This window comes from Dictyostelium purpureum, assembly GCF_000190715.1.
Source record: "Dictyostelium purpureum unplaced genomic scaffold DICPUscaffold_471, whole genome shotgun sequence".
NCBI classification, from domain to species: domain Eukaryota; phylum Evosea; class Eumycetozoa; order Dictyosteliales; family Dictyosteliaceae; genus Dictyostelium; species Dictyostelium purpureum.
The window spans coordinates 318-21,975 of NW_003519805.1; the positions used below are offsets into that span (position 1 = coordinate 318).

The 21,658-nt window shown below is 24.6% G+C and overlaps 9 protein-coding genes across 9 annotated transcripts; 4 read left to right on the forward strand and 5 right to left on the reverse strand.

Annotated features, from left to right (window-relative positions):
• Positions 1–380: 380 nt before the first annotated feature.
• Positions 381–2,072, forward strand: DICPUDRAFT_42591 (uncharacterized protein; the record flags this gene model as incomplete). The annotated part of the gene is made up of 6 exons (XM_003293787.1): positions 381–505; positions 675–843; positions 928–1,101; positions 1,173–1,424; positions 1,493–1,788; positions 1,856–2,072. Coding segments are annotated over 6 exons (1,233 nt in total), but the record flags the coding sequence as incomplete, so codon positions are not given.
• Positions 2,073–2,361: 289 nt separating this feature from the next.
• On the reverse strand, positions 2,362–3,139 carry DICPUDRAFT_158753 (uncharacterized protein; the record flags this gene model as incomplete). Its single annotated transcript, XM_003293791.1, has 3 exons — positions 2,362–2,500; positions 2,590–2,781; positions 2,856–3,139. 3 exons carry the CDS (start codon positions 3,137–3,139, stop codon positions 2,362–2,364), a joined length of 615 nt encoding a protein of 204 aa, XP_003293839.1.
• Positions 3,140–3,785: 646 nt separating this feature from the next.
• DICPUDRAFT_42586 (uncharacterized protein) lies at positions 3,786–4,787 on the forward strand (the record flags this gene model as incomplete). The annotated part of the gene is made up of 1 exon (XM_003293788.1): positions 3,786–4,787. One exon carries the CDS (start codon positions 3,786–3,788, stop codon positions 4,785–4,787), a length of 1,002 nt encoding a protein of 333 aa, XP_003293836.1.
• Positions 4,788–5,221: 434 nt separating this feature from the next.
• DICPUDRAFT_99773 (uncharacterized protein) lies at positions 5,222–6,685 on the forward strand (the record flags this gene model as incomplete). Its single annotated transcript, XM_003293789.1, has 1 exon — positions 5,222–6,685. The coding sequence occupies one exon, from the start codon at positions 5,222–5,224 to the stop codon at positions 6,599–6,601; it is 1,380 nt and encodes a 459-aa protein (XP_003293837.1). The 3' UTR covers positions 6,602–6,685.
• Positions 6,686–6,773: 88 nt separating this feature from the next.
• On the reverse strand, positions 6,774–7,977 carry DICPUDRAFT_158756 (uncharacterized protein; the record flags this gene model as incomplete). Its single annotated transcript, XM_003293792.1, has 3 exons — positions 6,774–7,039; positions 7,127–7,368; positions 7,484–7,977. 3 exons carry the CDS (start codon positions 7,975–7,977, stop codon positions 6,774–6,776), a joined length of 1,002 nt encoding a protein of 333 aa, XP_003293840.1.
• Positions 7,978–8,880: 903 nt separating this feature from the next.
• On the forward strand, positions 8,881–10,886 carry DICPUDRAFT_84356 (uncharacterized protein; the record flags this gene model as incomplete). Its single annotated transcript, XM_003293790.1, has 4 exons — positions 8,881–8,933; positions 8,995–9,262; positions 9,330–9,728; positions 9,804–10,886. The coding sequence occupies 4 exons, from the start codon at positions 8,881–8,883 to the stop codon at positions 10,884–10,886; spliced, it is 1,803 nt and encodes a 600-aa protein (XP_003293838.1).
• Positions 10,887–10,964: 78 nt separating this feature from the next.
• On the reverse strand, positions 10,965–12,795 carry DICPUDRAFT_158759 (uncharacterized protein; the record flags this gene model as incomplete). Its single annotated transcript, XM_003293793.1, has 3 exons — positions 10,965–11,559; positions 11,630–12,100; positions 12,182–12,795. 3 exons carry the CDS (start codon positions 12,793–12,795, stop codon positions 10,965–10,967), a joined length of 1,680 nt encoding a protein of 559 aa, XP_003293841.1.
• Positions 12,796–13,099: 304 nt separating this feature from the next.
• Positions 13,100–15,419, reverse strand: DICPUDRAFT_42576 (uncharacterized protein; the record flags this gene model as incomplete). Its single annotated transcript, XM_003293794.1, has 2 exons — positions 13,100–14,969; positions 15,073–15,419. The coding sequence occupies 2 exons, from the start codon at positions 15,417–15,419 to the stop codon at positions 13,100–13,102; spliced, it is 2,217 nt and encodes a 738-aa protein (XP_003293842.1).
• Positions 15,420–17,134: 1,715 nt separating this feature from the next.
• Positions 17,135–21,461, reverse strand: DICPUDRAFT_99774 (uncharacterized protein; the record flags this gene model as incomplete). Its single annotated transcript, XM_003293795.1, has 3 exons — positions 17,135–18,639; positions 18,715–20,913; positions 21,441–21,461. The coding sequence occupies 3 exons, from the start codon at positions 21,459–21,461 to the stop codon at positions 17,197–17,199; spliced, it is 3,663 nt and encodes a 1,220-aa protein (XP_003293843.1). The 3' UTR covers positions 17,135–17,196.
• Between the last annotated feature and the right edge of the window lie 197 nt (positions 21,462–21,658).

The window sequence follows — 21,658 nt, forward strand, 5'->3', positions numbered from 1 at the left end:
TTGTTGCATTGTTGTTGTTTTTTTTCAATGGGGCCAAATGGGTAATAAAAAAAAAAAAAAAAAAAAAAAAAAAGTTGTGTTTTGGATGTTGATATGAGGGAAAATAAAAAAAACTCTTTACATATCGTAATATTTTTTTTTTTTTTTATTTTATTTTTTCAATAATTTTTTTTCTATTTTTTTTTAATTTTTTTAAAAATTTTTCACTAACCGACTTAAATTTTTTTATTGAACAATCAGGAAATAAAATAGTTTTTTTTAAAAAAAAAAACTTTAATTTGTAATATAAAATATAGTTAAAGTAGAATAATATATAAAATCGATAAATTTATATTTATATATCATCAAGTTATAATCAATTAAAAAAAAAATGAATTACAGAGGCCGATCCGAGTTTAGTTAGTTACAGTGACATCCATGGTGAATGGGAGTCACGTGAAATTTCAATTTTTGGTGTAGTAAAAAGTTTTATTTCAAATTTATCAATTGGTCAAGAATTAACAAAGTAAGTATAATAATAGTACCCCAACAACTTTTATTTTCACTTTTTTAAGTTTTTTTTGATAACTTTCAAAAAAAAAAAAAAATTAAAAAAAAAAAAAAAAAAAAAAAAAAAAATTTTATAATAATCACTAATATTTTATAACCTTATAATAATGTTTATTATAATATAGGGTCAGTATGCCATCAATCTTTTTGATGCCATATTCAATTTTAGAATTAGCTGCTTCAAGACATTTGAAATATATTCATCTTTTAATTTCAGCTCAACATGAAGAAGACCCATTAAAAAGAATGGCTATTGTCATTCAATACTTTTTCTCATGTGTCAGAGATGGCAATGTATGTTTAATTAACATATTATTAATAATGTATAAACTTTTAAAAATATAATAATAATATTAATAATTTTTATTTTCTATATAGTTCCAAAAAAAACCATATAATGCTTTATTAGGTGAAGTACATAAATGTTTTGTTAAATATCCATCATATGATGGCCAATCAACTTCATCAGCTTCATTCATAGCTGAACAAGTTACCCATCATCCACCACTTACAGCCTTTAATATCACAACTAGTGAGGGTATCACTTTAGATGTAAATATCATAGATTATTTATATAATAATAGATTTAATAGTAATATTAATAATTTACAAATTTTATTTAGTGTAATGTACAATTTTCAGCTAAATTCCATATGAATTCAGTATCAGTTGTCACTACTGGTGCTGTTAAAATTGTTGTTCCAGTTATTGTTGGTGATAAAGTTATCAAAGAAACTTATATTGTTGATAAAGGTTTACCAGATGCTTTGGTTAAAAATGTTATTTTTGGTACTAGATCAATTAATTGGACAGATTCAGTCGACATAATGTGCAAAGATACAAATACATCAGCTACAATTCACTTTGATAAAAATGTAATATTTTGGTTATTATTATAATTATATCTATCATCTTATTAATTTTTTATTATTTTTTTTTATAGGAACATGTTAAAGGTGATATTTACGTTTATAATACAGATTTAGAAGCTGAAGAACATAAAGCTTCAATGAAAGGTTATCTTTCAGATATTGTTAATATCGATTATTTAGAATCAAAATCAGAAGAAGCTTCATCTGCTTCAAGCAAAAAAGATAAAAAGAAAGAAAAGAAAGAAAAGAAATCAAAACACCACAAACATACCAGTGATCCAACTGACACAATTTTAATTGATACCAAAATCTTAGAAGCAAATAAAACTTTATATCCAAAATTAACTGATCATCTTACATCATTAGGGTAATTATTGTTATACTATTAGGTAGATTTCAAAAATCAATACTAACATTTCCAATTAATATTATAGCACTTGGAAAGAAGTTACCAAACATATTGTTGAAGGTGACATGCCAGGAGCTGATCATGCCAAAAAAGAAATTGAAGATGAACAAAGAAAGAGATTACATGCAACTAAAGAAGAAGAAAAGAAAGAAAGAAAATACTTTAAATTTAATGATGAAACAGAGATTTGGGAATTTATGGGCTGGGATGTTGTTAACAAGGCTGCTTCCGCCAAAGAATAAACCATTAAATATATACCAATAAATATTTATATAATTTTTAAAAAAAAAAAACAAAAAAAAAAAACAGTAGTATAATTTTTTTCATCAAAAAAAAAATATAAATCTTTCCAACAGATCAAACAACAACAACAATTAACAAATAATAACAAGTTACAATAAATATAAAAAATTAATATATACATTTTATATTATTCTTTCATATATATAAATAAAGTTATAATCCTAAAAAAAAAAAAAAAAAAAAAAAAAAGTTTAATTTTATATTGTGCTATATGCATTTATAATTTATTTATTGGGAGGCAGCAGTTTCTATTGGGGTGTTTAATAAGTTTTTTAATTCTTCAAAAGCAACATCAACGTGTTGAGCGTAGTTGATTAAGTCAGTATCAATATCTTTAAATTGGTTGGTGTCTGGGTGGTAAAATTCTCTGTATTGTATAAAAAAGAAAGTTAATTAATATTATATTTCAATATATCTATTATAAATGTGACGTTATAATAATAATTTGTTTGTTACCTTTTAAGTGAAATTAAAATTGTTTTGTTTTGATCAATTAATCTCATTTTGATAAAACCTCCTAATAATGTATATAAGAAAGAGTTTGAGGTACTGCCACCTGCACCACCATAGCTTACAACAAAAGCTGGTTTAGTAGTCCATTCTTTGAATAGATAATCGATGGCATTCTTCATGGCACCTGAAGTTGATCTATAATTAATATAGTGTATGGTAGAGATATTAGCAAAAGTTATTATAGTTCTTTGTATTTATTTAATAGTTACCCATTATAAGTTGGGGTTAAAAAGACGAATGAATCAATAGAGTCGATTTTTTTTGACCATGCAATAGTTTCTGGATAAACATATGGTTTAAGAGCTTTTGGTGGATGTGGTTCATTATACCAAGTTAATGGGTGATCTTTTAAATCAACGATTTCTACTTTTAAGTTATCTTCTGGTTTAATGTTTCTAGTCATTTGTCTAGATAACCAGTTGGCTATTTGAAAGCCAGCACGATTTTCTCTGGTTGAACCAATAATAATACCAATAGTTTTTTGAGCTGACATTATATTTATATTTTGGATTATGTTATATTAATATTAATATTTATGTGTGTGTTTTAAATTAGTATGATAAAAAAAAAATTAAAAATAACTTTTTTTTTTTTTTTTTTTTGGGGGTTGTAGTTTAAATAATTTAAATAAATGAAAATAAAAAAAAATAAAAATATTTATTTATTTTCAGAAAACGAAAAAAAAAAAAATAAAAAAAAACATTTCCAGAATAAATTAATAAAAAAAAAAACTAAAGAACGAAATTATTTCAAATTAAAAAAATATATGGGATTGGTTTAAATGTTCGAAAAAATAAAGTTAGATATTTTTTTTCTTTTTTATTTTTAGTTTTTTTTTTAGTTTTTTTATTTTAATATATTTAAAAATAAAAAAAATAAATTAAATTAAAATATTTTTTTTTTTGATTTATATTAATTTTTTTTTTTTTTTTTTGTATATTATTTTAATATATTTTAAAAAAAAAAAAAAAATATAGATATAAAAAATGACAATAACATTTCCCGTGTGTGAAAATGTAAAATTAGAAAAAGTAGAGGTCAAAAAATTTATTTGTAGCCCATTTGACTATGAAGAGTTTATTATATACAAAATAGATGACGAGGAAGATTCAAATAAAATATTATTAAAGTCAAGTTTAATGGAGGTTAAAGATCATTTCAATGTGGGAATCCATTCATTTGTTTTGTCATGTTTGAAGGCATATAATGAACACCACCATCTTACCATCAGACCAGACGATATATGGATGTGTATTGTATCGCAGTTTTCCCTGTATGCTAATAAATATTCAGATAAAATTAAACACAAGTTTGTTGACTCATTATTACAAGAAAAAAAAGAACTAGATATTAGTGTAGAAAATCCAATATTGAAAGCACCATTTGACCAATTAATTTTATTATTTATTGATAAAATAAAAGAAAATATTAAAGATCCATCTTTTGTGGATTGGATGATCCCCAAATTTTCAACAACAACCCATAATGATACACTTGCTTTTACAGCAGCATTAATGTCATCTATTACAAAGTATTTTAATTTTTCATTTAGTACTTATTGTGGACTTCCAAAGGTAACACTGCATGGAACGGTGGAGGATTGGGTAGATATTAAAAATAGAATTGAAAGGTTAAAAGAGTTTAATATCAGCGAGCCCGAACCAGATGACCAAAAAGAAACCAATTATATGAATAGATGGATAGAATTACTCCACCCAATCATTGATCAATTTATTGCAACTTCATCAGGTAATCCAGATAAAGAATGGTGGAACAAAATTATAAATTTACATCAACAGTCAGGAGGTGATATTATAACAGGTTGGGTGGGTTCATTTTGTGTGTTTGGTAAAGAGGGTCAATGGAATGCTAGTAGTCATATTATGTCTAGCACCCAATATCCAGAACCACGTGTATGTATTTCAGATATTCCATACGGATATACTTGCACACCAATTGTTTTAAAAGATGGTGATGGAGTACAGTACAACTCTGAACTCTATTCTGGCCATATAACAACAAAAATATTAAATGAAGGTACAAATTTAGAACCCTCAATTGATTGGATGCTTTATATAAAAAATAATAAAAAAATAAAAAAAAATATAAAAAATACAAAAAATAAAAAATACAAAAAATAAAATATATAAAATAAAAATAGAAATAAAAAAGTAATAATATTAAAGTTTATTTTATTATGGAAAAAATATTAAATTTTTAATTTAGTTTTTTTTTATTTTTTTTTTTTATTCTTATTTCAATTTATAATATTTTTATTAAAATACAGGTACTTATTTATTAATTGATGAACTTCTTTCTTAATAAAATGAAAAAAAAAATTTATTTGAAAATAAAAATAATTTTTAAAAAATAATTAAAAAAAAAAAAAAAAAAAAAAAAAAAAAGATTTTTAAATTTTTTAATTTTTTTTTTTTATTTATTTATAACAACACAAAGCAACAAACAATTATTTTTTAAAAAAAATGGAGGGGTAAATATAATTAATTCAAATTTAAAAAAAAAAAACAAATTGAAGATAAAGAAAAATTACTAACATTCAATTATTTTTAATATAATGTTAAGAGTTGGAAGAAATGAAATTTTAAATTGGATAAATGATTTATTACAATTAGATTATAAAAAAATTGAACAAATGGGTTCAGGTGCAGCTCTTTGTCAAATTATTGATGTTATTCATCCAGGAAGAATCAATTTAAAAATGGTAAATTTCAACGCAAAATATGACTATGAATATGTAAAGAATTTTTCATATTTACAAGAAGCATTTGCAAAAATTGGTATTGAAAAATATGTCGAGGTTTCAGAATTGGTAAAGTCAAGACCACAAGCCAACTTGGAATTTTGTCAATGGTTAAAGAAATATTTTGATCAATTTTATAATGGTGAGGCATATAATGCTTTGGAAAGAAGACAACAATTAAAAATTTTAACTGATAGAGATAAGGTATTATTAAAAGGTAAAGCTGGAACATCTTCAATTAAACCAGCCGCATCAAAACCAACAGCTTCAGCCACTAGCAAACCAGTTGCAGCAGCTACTAAACCAACTACTACAGCCGCAGCCAAACCAGCAGCACCAGCCACCAAACCAGTCGCTGCAAAACCAACACCAACCGCTACTAAACCAGCCACAACCAAACCAGCACCAGCACCAGCAACTGCAACTGTAAAAACAACAACAACACCTGTAAAAACAATACCAACTACTACCACCACCACAACTACTAAACCATTAGCTACACCTGCCAAAACTGGCAAACCAACACTTTCACAACCAACTTTTAAACCAACAACACCAAAACCAGTATCTCCAACACCACCAAGCCAACCAACACCAGCAACAGTCGAGTTACAAAAAGAAGTAGAAAGCTATAAAGCCCAAGTTCAAGAATTAAATGATAAGCTTCAAGCTTTATCCGATAGCATTAAAGAAATTGAATCTGATAGAGATTTTTATTTTGACAGATTAAGAGCCGCCGAAATCTTTTGTCAAGAGAACGAGGAACCAATATTAAAAAAGGTTTTATCAATTCTTTACAACACAGAAAGTACAGGTGAAGAAGGTGAGGAGGGTGAATCAATTGAAGGTGAGGAGAAATTAGAAGAAGAGGAAGAACAAGAGAATCATGAAAATAACAATGATACATTATCAGAACCAGAACCAGAACCAGAGATCGAAGAAGATATTACAAATGCAACTGAAAATTTAGCTATCAATGAAGAGCCAACAGATGAATTTATTGAAGAGGATCAACAACTAGAAGAGATTGAGCAAGAAGAAGAAGAAGAGGAAACTATTGATGGTATGAACGAAGATGATATTATGAATAAACTTCAAGAGGAGGATGAGGATGAAGAAGAAGGTGACCAAATGCTAAATACCACTTTTGATGCATCAAATGAACTAATTGCAGATGAACAAGAGGAATTTTAAATATTACAAAAAATAAAATTAAAATTAAAAATTAGAAATAAAAAAGTTAATTTTAATTAATTAACCCCTTATCCCTTTATAGACAAAAAAAAAAAAAAAAAAAAAAACCTATTTATAAAATTGTTAAATTATTTATTTGTTTATTTATTATTAAAAATAATAATTTATTATTTTAGGATAATAATCTTTTATTTTCATCATTTCCTTGTGTATTTTTTTGAATACCAACTACTTTGTTTGTAAAGCTGTATACCCAGAAGTTCCAGAAACCTTGGGATGGTGTGAGAATATTTTGTAAAATTAAAAGTGGGAAGAATGTGCAGGTTGAAAAGAATGAAATAAAGTGTTGAATTACATCTGGGAGCCAACAAATAATGAAAACAATAATGTAAAGAGTTAATCTTCTTGATATAGTCGAGTCTAATTGTTTTAAACGATCTAAATTTATAAAGAAGTAATTAAATAATAATTAGTATAAATTATAAAAAAAAAAAAAAAAAATACAAAATTTGTTATCTATCATACCATTAATTTGTAATCTATATTCGAATTTGCTTCTAAATAACTTTCTTAATCTAATATAGTAAATCGAACATACAACTAAACAAAGGAATAATGGTAAAAACCATAAACTAAATTCCATTGGTTTTTTAACTTCACACCAACCTGTAGGATCAATAACTATAGAGTTTGTTAATGTTATTACCAATGAAATCGTCAATGGTATACCCCATGATATAATATTAAAAATTGTAATTAAATATTTTCTGTGTAAATCAAAATTAAAAAAAATTAAAAAAATTAAAAAAAATAAAAAAATTAATATTTAAATCTTTAAAAATTTATATATTTTTAAAATAATAATAATAAAGTATAACTTACTCTTCACCTGGTGATGATAATTGATGATATAAATAATAGGATATACAAGTTGTCCAAAAGAAAGTTGAAAGGAAAAAGAATTGAATGATTGCTCTAAAAAGAATACATGGCGAAAAATGAATTTTACTTGAACCGGTATCATCTCTGCTGTATGATTCTGGGTTATTAATAAGATAGCTTTGTGAAATAATAATGAAAACCGATGTGAAAAAGTCTGCTACCGAAAGCATAAAAATTAAAAATGGTAATTTTGATTGTGGCTGTTTGAACTGGCCTGAGGTAATCAATGTTGTTCCCCCTGCGATCGTATTTTGTATCTGTTGCTCTCTAATCTTTACTTGTGATCTATAGGTTCTAACTTGTTTATATATATATGAAATTACGGTTAATGCACTACCAATCAAAGATAATGATGCTGTAACTATATTCAAAATATCAACTGATAAAAACTCTTTACCAGTTGGATTACAAATTGCAGTGTTTTGAATTCCCATTTTTATTTAAACTAAACTTTTTATTTTTTTTTATTTATTTATCTATTTATTTCTGTACAAAAATTATTATTATTTAAGTGTATTATCTATTTTACAAAGTGTGGGAAATTTTTTTTTGTTTTTTATTTTTTATTTTTATTTTATTTTATTTTTTAAATTTATTTATTTTATTTTATTATTAAAATGTTGTATTTATTAATTAGCTTTAAAAATTATAAATATATTATTATTTGATTGTCTCGAAATAAGTAAACACACATACACTCACAGCAGTGTGTATAAACTACTGTGAGGAAAAATAATTTTTTTAAAATACTGGTATCAAACCCATTTTTTTTTTTTTTTATTTTTTTTATTTTTTTAATTTTTTTTTTTAATTTTTTTTTTATTTTAGAATTTTATCAAGAAAAAATCAACACTTTTGTTAAAATAAAAAATTAAAATAAAATGTATAAAAAATATAAAAAAATATAAAAGTAGATTCATCCTTTGTGAAGTTTTTTTTTTATTTTTTTTATTTTTTTTATTTTTTATTTTTTATTTTTTGGGGGTCAAGTGTTTTTCTTTTTTTATTTTATTTGTGGTGGTGTGGGGTTTAAAAAAAAAAAAATGTTTGGATATGGAAGTTTCGATTTAGGAAATATTAAACAAAATTTAAAATTTACATTTAAGTTTAAATTAAAACTAGATTTAGCTACAAGTTAGAATTATAAATATTTTTTTATAAAAAACTTTTTTCTATACTTTTTTTTTTTAAAATTTTCTTTTATTTTTTCTTTTTCTTGTATCTAAATATATTTCATTTATCTTTATTTGTTTATTTATATTATATTAAAAGAAATTAAAATTGTAACAAAAAAAAAAAAAGGGTATTCAAAAAAAAAATATTTTTAAAAAAAAAATATGAACAGTTTATCTTTAACTCAGTTCATATCTAATATCCAAAAACATAAATGGTAAGTTTAATAAATAAATATTTAACTAAAAAATTTATATTAATTTTTTTTTAATTATTAGGGTAATATTTGAAAATGATTTAAGTATAGTCAAGGTTGGGTCAAAATTTGAAGATCTTTGTTCAAGTTTTAGAGTCAATTTATGTTTAAATATTTTAATCCAAGAGGCATCTTATAAACCAAAGATTTTACAAAAAGAAAATAACAAGGTTTTTATTGACCCAAATGAACAATCATTCATATTGGCTTATTATGAAGGCCCAAATTCAAAGCCATTTGAAAAGCTTCATTTTCAAGATTCATATTTTAATTTAGTTAAAATGTTATCCGTAAGTATTATTTTTTGTTTTAGAAAAAAAAAAAAAAAAATATTAATTATTTTTATTTTATTTATAGAACAAAATTAAAATTAAAAATGTTTTTTGTTTTTGTTTAAACTACAAAGATGAGTTTACATTCCAACAACATTTAAAGAAGTATTCATTTAAGCAAATGTTTCAAAATTTCAGGGACCACTCTCAAAAGAATGAAAAGAGTTTATCAGATTTATTAAAAAGTGTCAATTCCAACCAATGGGTATTATTTAAAACATCATCAAACTATTTAATCAACTATTGCATTGGTATCAATAATGGAGAATTAAAAGAAACAATGAAGCCCAACGAAACCAGTTTAATCGTTTTCAAAAAAAATGATAAAGATATTTTATTTATAATTTGTGAAGGTAATAAAACTAGAGCTATTGAAAAAAACAGATGTACTTTGTTATCTCACTTTTTATATTTAAATTTAAATGTAAGTTATTATTTTATATTTTCATTAAAAATTGTTTCATTACATTAATCTAATTTTTATTTTATTTATTTGCAGTCTGATTCAAAAAACAATGTTGAATTAGTAAGAATTACTTCACAGGACCAAATGAATCGTATAGAAGAAATTTTAAATTCAAGTTCATATCATGATGGATATAATAATATTTTTGGTGAAGAGAATATTGAAAAGCCTTTGGGTCGTGGTTCCTCTTCAGTTCCATTAATATCACCAGCTTATTCAGTTAAATCCTCAGCTGAAAATTCTCCTTCATTTTTTATCAAAAAAAGAGTATCACCCCATTCATCATCTCCAATGTTTGCACAAATCAATGGTTCACCAAGAGTAAGAACACCAAAATTAGAAAAAAAGGTTGCTAATGTTCCGATCCCAGCTTGCCCTGACCAAAAAACAAACAGTATTAATAATGATAATGGAGTAAATAATCAAAACAATAATAACAGTAATCAATCATCACCAAGTAATAATGAAAGGGAAGTTTTAATCAAATCAAATTCCATAGTTCTTCCACTAAGTCCAACAAGCAATATAGTTGAAAACTATAATAATCAAAGAGGTGATGAAATAAGCAAAATCAATGATGTCTTTTATATTGACCCAAAGAATATTTTCAATTCATTTGACGAATTTAACAAGAGAACAATTAATTGGATTTTACTTGGCTATGACGGTAAAAATTTAAGATTATATGCCAAAGGTAATAATGGTTTGCCAGAAATGAAAAAGCATCTTGATGAAAAGCTTACACTTTATGGAGTTGTAGGTATAACTTATTCAGACTCCAGAGTTCCAAAGATTTCAAATACTCCAAACACATCAAACCTTAGACCATCATCCCCAATCCCAGGATCCCAATACAAGTGTTTATTCATTCAATGGTTAGGTTTAAGATCAAGCGCAAAACAAAAAGCAATGAGAAACAGTCATTTCTGTGCAGTTTCATTATTATTTAAACAAAAGGTTTCAATCCATAGCGAATATGAAGTAGATGAAGTTGAGGATCTTTCAAATGATGCCGTTCTTCAAAAACTAATCACCTTCAGAGATGATATTAAATTTAAAGAAGTAGTAAATTGTTTACCCAGCTCAAACCAAATTACAGAAGCTGTAAAGGCATAAGCAATATAAAAAAAATTAAATAAAATGTTGTTATATTAAAAAAAAAATTATGTAAAAAAGTTTTTGTTTGTATTTATTTTATATTTTATCATCTTCATTTACAGTTCCGAAACTGTCATAATCTTCGTAGTCATCGTGGTGTTTTGAAATTTTATTTACAATGATGTCACTACTTGTTTCACTTGGTAATTTTGTAAAGTCTTTAATTTGTTTCATTAAAGTGGTGTAAGAAACTTGAGCAGCAATTAAAAGAAGTAGTAACCAAAAGACAACGGCAAAGAAAGGAATATATTTGAATGTAAAGAATGCTGCAGCTGTTGAAATAGACATTACAAATCTTGAGGCAGAGAATGCTGCTACATTATCTATTGGATATAGTGTGGCAACGGTTACAAAGATTAGAATGGTTTGCAATGAATCAAAACAACCATTAATAGCACTAATTACATAAAATAAAGGCATTTCTGAAAAATGGTATGCTACAAATGCTAAAACTAAACTGAGAATGTATAAACCTGCTAAAATATATTGCATTACAACTTTGCCTTTTGAGTCATGAACTTTGCCCCATAGTGAAGCACCAAGAACACTAACCACACCAAATACCAATGAAATAAAACCAACTCTTTCTATTCCAATTAAATTGTTTATAGTTTGGAAAAAATATGATTGTCTATTTTTAAAAAGAAATAATTAGATTGGATAATAATATTAGTTTAAATAAAATAGATAAAATTACATACGATTGACCTTGTAAAATAAATAATGGTATACATAGTTGAAACTTTTTATCTTTAAATACCAAAAAAGTGCTTATTAAGGTTTTTTTTAGGGATCTTTTTGGACCTTGTGTACTGGAATCTACATTTTTTAAAAATATTAATAGAGATGAACCAAATACTGTAACTGAACCAAGTGTACAAAGAATATATGTGGTTTGAATTTTTGCAGTTCTAAGACCACCACTTACTGCATTACCAATAATACCACCAGAAGAGTTTATAGCTTGAAAAATACCTGAATAAATACCAATTTCTTTTTCTCCTTGAAGTGATGAAGCTGCATTTTGTGATACATAAACTGGTTGTGCTGTCCAAAGTAAACCTGCTGCAAAACCTATAGCACATGATGCTGGTAAAAAGAGATATGATAATTTATCTATTGAACAAAATATAAATAATGCATAAACAAAACCTGATAGATATAATGATTTACTGGTAATAAAATAAAATCAGTAAATTTATTATAATTTGAAATATGCCAAGTTTTTTTTGTTGCCTTATAATTATACTTACATTAAACCAATTTTTTTAATTATTGAAGGTGCGATGAAACAACTGATTGAAAAAAATAAATAAATCAAGGTTAAACCAATGGACCCATCTTTTTCGTGAATATTTGTAATTAAGCTTTGGGTTGGGTTATATCCAAAAAATATAAATAAAAACCCTATTGCACAATGTATAGTATTCCATAGTCCTCTTGGTTTACTGTATATCCATGCTAAAATTTTATTTAAAAATATTGAAACTGAGTTATCTTGGTTAAAATAAAACTCTTTACTATTACTGTTATTGTTGCTATTATTATTATTTTTGTTGTTATAATCTGTATTTTCATTATTTATATTTATATTATAGTATTCTTTATTATTTTCATTTTCGTTTTCGTCTAAATAATGTTTATCTAAACTTATAAACGTTGATTCTTTTTCTATTAATGCTTCTTTATATATTTTTTTAGTGTTGTCATATTGGTCGATATCTTGTTGTGTTTGGGGAGATGTTATTATTATATTATTATCATTATTATTATCCCTGGCTGTTGTTGATGTTGTTGCTGATGATGCCCCATCAATATTTATATCATATTCATCAAATTCATCATATTCTTTATCCCCTAAAATCATTTTATTTAAAAATTATAATTTTATATATAAAAAAAAAAAAAAAAAAAAAAAACAATTGTGTTAAGAAATCGAAAAAAAAAAAAAATTAAAAAAAATATTTTTTTAATTTTTTTATTTTTTGTTTTTTTTTATTTTACCAGTGTGATTTATTTAAATTTAAATTTTATGGGAATTTAAATATATTTTGCATAAAAAGAAAAAATTGTTTTTAATAAAAAAAACAATAGATATATTTTTATTGTTTTTTTTTTTTTTTTTTTTTGAATTATAAATAAATAAATTTGGTTAGTATAATAAAACTATTTTAATTTCTTGATCTATCTTTAAGTGATCTCATTGAAACATTTCTTAAACCAATTCTTATATTGATTGTATTCTTTTTATATAATACCACTACTACTACAAGAACTATTGATACAACTACAACTGGAACGACAACTGCAACTATTATAACCCAATTCTTTTTATTACTGCAAGTATTTTTATTATTATTAATATAGTTTGGATCTATCAAAACTGAAAAGTCTAAAAAAAAAAAAACTATTAATATTTGAAAAAAAAAAAAAAAAATCATTTCTTTATAATACATACCGGGATCTAAAATACATTCTTTGCAATGTGGTAAATTAATTGTTAAGATGATGTTGCTGGTTGAATTGCTTTTAATTTTAGTTTCAATTGTTGTTTCTCTTCCATCTGAAAGCATTCTATCTAAGAAACGACCATAGAGTGTTTTTGAATCTTTAATAACTTTTAAATAATTTACACTATCTAACATTTGATCATTACTTGAGCTAGAATGTGTTGATTCATCGTGTGATATACATGGATCCTTATTCTTAAATTCTGTTGTTGTTGATATTTGAAGCTGGAGGGTATTTAGATTAGATTTGTATGTCCATTCTTTAATATCAATTGAAAATTTAGTACCACCACTGTTGATTGTAAAATTAACACCAGCAAAGCTAAAATCTTTCGAATTAGGAACCTGTTCAATTATTAAAGTGATGGTTGCATTGCTATTTTGTCTACTTTGTGAGTATACAGAGGTATATTTATTTGAGAGTTCTGAGTCAACTAAAGGAACCCATTTGTTTGTTAAATTCCAAACATCGACAACCCTATCCATAATGTCCACTTCGTTGATCGAGTCTATTGAGATGAGGAAATTAGATGCTTGACTAGAGAAATTAATTGAACCACTCTCAATAGTTGAGTTTAAAGATGTATCACCCCCACAATCAAGACCAACATAATTCTTTTTACAAGAGCATTGACCAAAAATACATGTACCGTGTTCTGGGCTTGTGCAGTTGTTTGGACATAACAATTCACCAATAAATGGATAAAATTTACCATGGAATTCCAATTTGTTTTGAGTTACTGTAATTTTTTGACTACCACTGCCTGGTTTAGCGGTACAAACAATAGTTGTATTATCGTAAGAAATAATGTCACAGACACTGTTTCCAACAGTAACGGTGATATGGTCATGGAGTGTACCAAACCATCCATAAAGGGTTATTTCGCCACCAGTTTTTGATGGTACTTGACTGGTAGAGGATATATAGTGGTTTGGAACCATACAAGTTGGATAACCTTCGATTGTGACCCAATCTTCATTACATATACATGTTGCATTGACAGTATTACAATAGCCATTACCACAGTCACCACATGAGTAGACGATATACTCGAGTTTGAAATCGGTTTTGGAGGTATTTAAAGTTTGTAAATCATTATTAAAGGATTTCTTTACAATTGCTGTTATTGGCCTAAATCCACGATCTCTAAGTTGCTTATCCAATACACAGTCAACCTGATAGAATGTAGTGTTTTCAATATGACATTTTTGATAATTATCGATTATGATGGTAGTGTCACTTGAATTGTATGTAAAATATTCACCAATGAATGATAGGGTATCGTTTTTTTGAATGATTTGATTGATGATTGGTGGTTGTGTTATTGATAATGATAGAGTATAAGTTAAATCTAATGATACAATGGTCAAGTTGAATTTTGATGGTGCACCTGAAAACGAACCACTTAATAAATTTCCATAACTTGTATATCCCCAGAAGTTAGCTGAGGGAGTCAACTTCATATTTGAAATATCATAACCTAGATTTTCACCCCAAATAGTAAAAGGAGTAGAAGCTATATTTGGCTTACTTGTATTGACAGATACATTAATATTTGGGATAATAGTTTCTAAATTAAAAAATAATAAATTAATATTATTTCAATAAACTAAAAAATAATTAGCTATTATACCTACTATAATTACAGTTTGTTCCTAAAGTATTGAAATTATCAAAGCTATTACCAGAGAATTTGTTATAAAATGAAGGAATGCCCAAATAGCAATAAAAGCAAAAAGGAAGAGCACCACTGAAGTTATTGTCAGTAATTGTAAAATCAACGCCATTACACCAACTATTATCAATAGCACCATTCATATTATTGCCAGATATGTCAAATCTAGCATTTTTAACTAAATACTTGTTTGTTGGAATATTACCCTCTATTCCACAATTTCTAAATTCCAAAATATCTAATTTCTTACTGGAATCGTTAAAAATTTTAAAATCTGGCAAGTTTTTAAAATTGGTTCCAAACATTGACCTATTAAATATATTTGTTACAATTAAATTAGAATTTTTTTATTTTTTTGTATTGAAAATAGTTAAATATACATACAATTGGAAATAAGAAAAACCGGTGGGGAATTTTGTGATTGGGAAATCACCATTAATACTAAAATCATCAGAAATAGAGGTTGTTCTTTAAAAATATATTACCATTAGTAATTATTAATAAAAAAATAATATTTTTTTAATACTTACATTCTAAATGGACCAACGGCACCTGTGTTTTTATATCCAGATAAATCGAGAAAGTTAGATGCTTTAAGGTTCATATTATTACCAAAATTCCTAATTTTAAAAATATAAGTAAGTGATTTATAAAAACTATATATAAAGTATTTTTTGATTTCACTTACAATGTTTGATATTTTTGATTTTCAAGTGTTTCTAAAAATTGAGGAAAATCATAATCAAATTTTTCTGAAGCAGCAAAGCTCACACTGTTACATTTTGTATAAAAAGATTTAAAATTTGGGAGGGTTGAAGAATCAAAACCTGGTACTTGAATTTTAAAAGTACAGGTCATTAATGATTTGAAATTTGTTAAATCAGGAACCACTGAACCTCTAATATTAAAGCTGGATAGCAAACTATCTGATTGATCTTCAGTTACAACAATGCCAAACCCAGTACCCTCATTATCGTTATTCGTACTATTATTGAGGGAATATAAATTAGCATTAAAAACACTCTATAATAATATACACAGTAATAAATATAACTACTTACAAATCGGTGACTTTTTTTAAATAATTTGCATTAACTACTGAGTTCAAAGAATTAATAACTAAATTAGAGATTGGACCAGTTTGTTTATCAATAGAGTTTATATTTGTTCCTAAAAGAGTTACTCTGGCCATTTGTTTATTAATTTTTGATAAGAAATCTGCTTCGAGACTAGCTGGTGAAATAAAAATAGTATTTAAATATTGAAAACAACTAAAATCAGACCAATATAAAGTTTGCTTTACTGTACTTGAATCTTGAATGGACCTTTTATAATTATAATTAGAAAATTTTTTTTTTTTTTTTTTTTTTTTTTTTTTTACTTACACAGAATAAAGAGAGCCATTTGAATAACAATTAAAATTAGATAAACCTGATGTACAGTAGTTTTCTTTTGTTTTGCCAGTATATGTACTATCTAATACTTTCGATAAAACATTTTGTAAACATTCATTATCCGCTGGGAAGGGTAACAAAATTAATTTTAAAAAAAAATTCGGATTAACGCGTTGAATTTAAAAAAATTTAAAAAAAAAAAAATATTTACCGCTATTTAAAACTTGGCAATTTATATAATATATATTAAATAATAAAACAAATAACAAAGTAATTTTAGACATATTTTAATTTTTTTTATCTTTTGAATAATTTTGTGAAAGGTATAAATAAAAAAATAAAAAAATTATATTTTTAAAATCAAAATATGTTCTATTTTGGGTTGAAAGTAAAAAAAAATTTAAAAATTTTTAAGAAAAAATATAATAAATTTTGTAAATTCGGTTTTTACAAAAATTATGCATAATTTTTAATTTTTTATCAAAAAAAATATGGAAATGTCAAAAATTTCTTGTGTCAAATTATTTGAAATAATCATTTAAGAAAAATAAAAAATATCATTATGTTATAAAAAAAAAAATAAAAAAAAATAAAAAAAAATAAAAAAAAATAAAAAAAAATGGTTTGGTTAAACTGTAAAACGTAATTATAAAAATATTATAAATAAAAATTTTATTATTTTTAGAATTTAGACCAAAGAAAAACCATCACCACCTTCATTTATTGCCAATTTTAAATTTTTTGAAGATAAACAATTTAATGGAATATCTAATCTGTTGAAACAAGTATGAGAGATTGGTAGTCTATTGGTACCATTATCGATAGGTGGTGTAAGGTTGATGGTGAAGTGTGGGCACAATTGATAGAAACCACCCAATGGAACAGAGGAAGAGCCAGTTACAAATTTGATTAAAGACTTCTTTTCCTCTTCGTTAAATTCATTGACTATTGACCAGAAATCATTGATAAATGATTGTGTATAGAAACCTGTAAATGATGAGTGTTCTTTTAAATCGTCCAAATTAATTTGTTCTCTACCACAAATTAGCATCTCCAACTCTTTCCAATTTAAAACTGAGAGAATGGATTGTGGAATCATTTGAAATAAACCTTCTCTAAATTCATCTACTTGACTTTTAATACTTGAATATAATAAACTATTTACCCATAATTCTAAATATTCTACTTTATTTTCATCATTTACACTAATTAAATTGCCAAATGGTTTTAAATTTATGGTTTTCATTAATTGAATTGTATGAATATTATTATTATTATTGTTTTTGAATTTATTTGAAATATTATTAAATTCATTTTGGTTATAAATTTCTCTAATGAATGTTAAAGGTTCGCCTAATATTTCATTTACTTGATCCATTGGGGTATTTAAAATTAATTTAACCTTGTTATTGTATAAATCTGGGTCTATTAGTTCCAAGTCGTCTATTGATAGTTTTTCACCTAAAATTAATTTATAAAATACTGGTGTAAATCTTAAAGAAAAGTGTCTATCCGCTTTAGTTACACTATCAATAATAGATTTACCAGTAATTCTACCTAAAACTCTAAAAATTGATTTGTAATCTGGTATTAAATTTGAAAATGGTGATGGATGGAACTTTCTTGTGCCTTCATATTCGCTGAATAAATAATAACCATTGATTGGAGTACGTGCTAATTCTTCAGAGAAATTTGAAAACCATTCTTTTGATATGCCACCAATGTCAATACCCTCTTCATCGTGAAATTTAACAAATAATCTTGACATATTCAAATCCGATGGATCAATTTGACCAAGAATTTGAATAGATTCTTTTAATATTTGTTTTCTTGTTGAAATGTTTATTTTAAGAGTGATCATTTTCTTTTGAATCTTTGAAAGGGTATTTTTGAGCCATTTAACTTTTGAGTCAAAATTGGGTTCACACTGATAACCAAAGAAATAATAACTTGTTAAAAGAATTAAAAAAACTTGATCTATTATTGAACTTTTTAAATAAACAACAGATTTATTATCTTGAATAATTAATTCATTCTCATTATTTGATAATAAAATTTGTACTGTTGGGTTTATTATAAATTCATATAATTTGATATTCATAAAATAATAGTTTTCAAATATTTCTATTTTCTGTATAAAAAAAATAATTTGAATATACTGTTTTCTTTAAAGATTATAATTTTTTATAAATATCGTTAAACTTACATTTTGAGTTAAAACTAATGAAACATTAATTGGCTTTCCATTTCTTTCTAATTGGCAATTAAAACTTGCTTTAAAGTTAATATAATAATTTGATAATGCTTGAAAGTCTTTTTCTTTAATGGTTGCTAAAACAAATGGACAGTTTGTAATTGGTTCATCATTTACCTTTACACAAAAGTAATACCATCCAACTTCATTAAGATCATTAAATTTAACAACTATTTTACCATCATTTGATATACTAGTTTGTGGAAAAATTTCAATTAAATCTTTATCATTGTTTATATTATAATTTTGATGTTGTGGATCGTTTGGTGGTTGTTGTGTTTGTTCGAGCTGCTTTTGTAACTGTTGGCTTTTAATTTGCTTGTGCTTTAATTTTATACTATCTATATTTTTTTTATTAAATCTTCTAATGGTTTGTGGTGAGTTTGATGATGATTCTTCGGGAATATTAGATGACTCTTCACTATTATTGTTTGGTTTTTTAATATTATTATTGGCATTATTACTATTATTATTTTTTAATATTAATGGTGATAATGATTTTTTTAAATAATATTTGAAATCGTTTAGATTTGGTGTTGTTTTATTACCATAGGAGTCTTTGGATTCAATTAAAAACTTAAATTCGGGTAGTTCATTTTCTGGGTCATTTTCTTTTAAGATAAATAGTTTATTTTCAGATATTAATTCTTTACCATCCCAAAACAAGTGCGTAAATTTATTCGAAACTGGTCCTGGGCTTACGGTTAGATTTTTGCTAAATACTTGAATACCTGCAATTGAACCTTCCAATATATAATCACCGCTTTTTAGTAATTTAAACTTGCATAGAATTGTTGATTCAAAATCCTGTAAACTACTCCCATTGCTGGTGTGAGACTGATATGAATTATTGCTTGTAATAATTTCGGACTGTATATTAATATTTGTTCTTTTTAAAATTCCATTTTCTTTTATAAAAATTTGAAAATCTACTTTATCGTTTATCAAATGAGATGCAACTCTGGTTGGTGATACTTCGCAAACAATTTGTTTACCAACCTCTAATACACCGCTATTGTTATAATTATTACTATTATTATCTATATTACTTTTATTATTTATATTTAACTCGTCTTTGCTATTTATATTGTCGCTATTGCTATTACTTAAATATTTATTTATAAAATTGAATGATTCATTTTTAATATGTACTGAATATGGGATTGGTAAAATTGAAACCTTAAATGGGCTATTGACTACAGGAACTTGATTTACGAAGACTGAAATTAAATAGCTACCGCTTTTTGAAACATTATAATAAACCAAATGACATCCATTTAATCGGTCTACAATACGCACTTTTACTTGTTCATCCATATTGTTGTAATCGCAACCTTGAATAAATACTGATATAACATCACCACCTTGTTTTTTTCTTAAACCATTTTTATGAAAAGATGTTACTTGAAACGAAAAATCATCACCTACATCACCTATTTCCCCTGAAATACCATTTCCTGAAACAATTGAATTTAATCCGCAACCAATTTTATCGTTTGATAAATTTTTAATATTATCCTTGACTCTTGAAATTAAATATCCCTCATTTCCATTATAGTTGTTTAGTGATGGTAAAATTGGTGTATTATTATTAATGTTAATTGATTGTGATAATAAAGATGAACTATTTAAATTATTTATTATTAAATTCATTTGATTATTACTATTAATACTATTACTAATATTATTATTATTATTATGATAAATATTATTTTTATTATTATTATTTAAACCAAAAACATTTAAATTAAACATATTTTTTAATAATTTTATTATTGTTATTAAAATTAAAAATATAAATAAAAAAAATATTATATTTTGATTTATTAAAGTAATGTTATAAAGATTAATACTACTATTGTTTTTGATGATATCGTTATTGTTTTTGATTTGGTTATTGTTATTATAATTGTTAATATTGGGGTTATTAGGATTCAAAGAGCTGCTATTGTTATGATTTGAATATGTGCTGATTGAAACAATATCACTATAATTTTTAATTTTATTACTAATAAAAATATTTTCAAAACTCCATAAAAAATTTATATTGTTATTGTTTTCTATATTATGATAAATATTATTATTATTATTACAACTGATACTAGTCCCCTTTTCACCCATCAAATTTGAAATTTTGAAGAGGTTGTAAAACTAAACATTTTAATTATAATATTTTTTTTAAATATTTATATTAAAAAAAAAAAAATGTTAATAATGGAAATTATAATTAAAAAAATATATAAAGATTTATTATTAAAATTTTATTTTAATAGAAAAAACTATTTAGTTTATGTGGAACAAAAAAAATAAAAATAACCCCACACCTTAACCCACAAAGAGGGTATAATTTGTTTTTAATATAATATGTGTATGTGTTTTTTATTTTTATGGGTGGGTGAACATATTTACATTAGCTTTTTTTAGAGGGAAAGATAAATAAAAAAATGTGGGTCGAATAAATTATTAAAGAGTTTTTTTTTTTGTTTTTTTTTTTTTTTTTTGAATTAAATGGGGTTATGCCAAGGTGTGTGTGTGGGTCAAATCTGTGTGATATTATTTTTTATATACAAGTTCTGAATTATTTTATTTATTAAAAAAAGATCTAATCTGTGTGTTTTTTTGTGTTCATTTAAATCTGTCTTTTTTTATAAGGTGATTTTTTTGTTTATATTTTTTACTCTATATGTAGAATTAAACATTACTAAAGTTTAAGTTTTAATCTATAGTTATCTTTAATTATTGTAAAAAAAGATTTTCTATATCCAAAAAAAAATAAAAATTGGTGAAAATCACAATTGAAACAATATAATTTATAATGCACTTAATTATTTTTTTTTATGATTGTGATTATTATTAATATTATTAGAATTATTTTTATATAAAAAAAAAATGATTA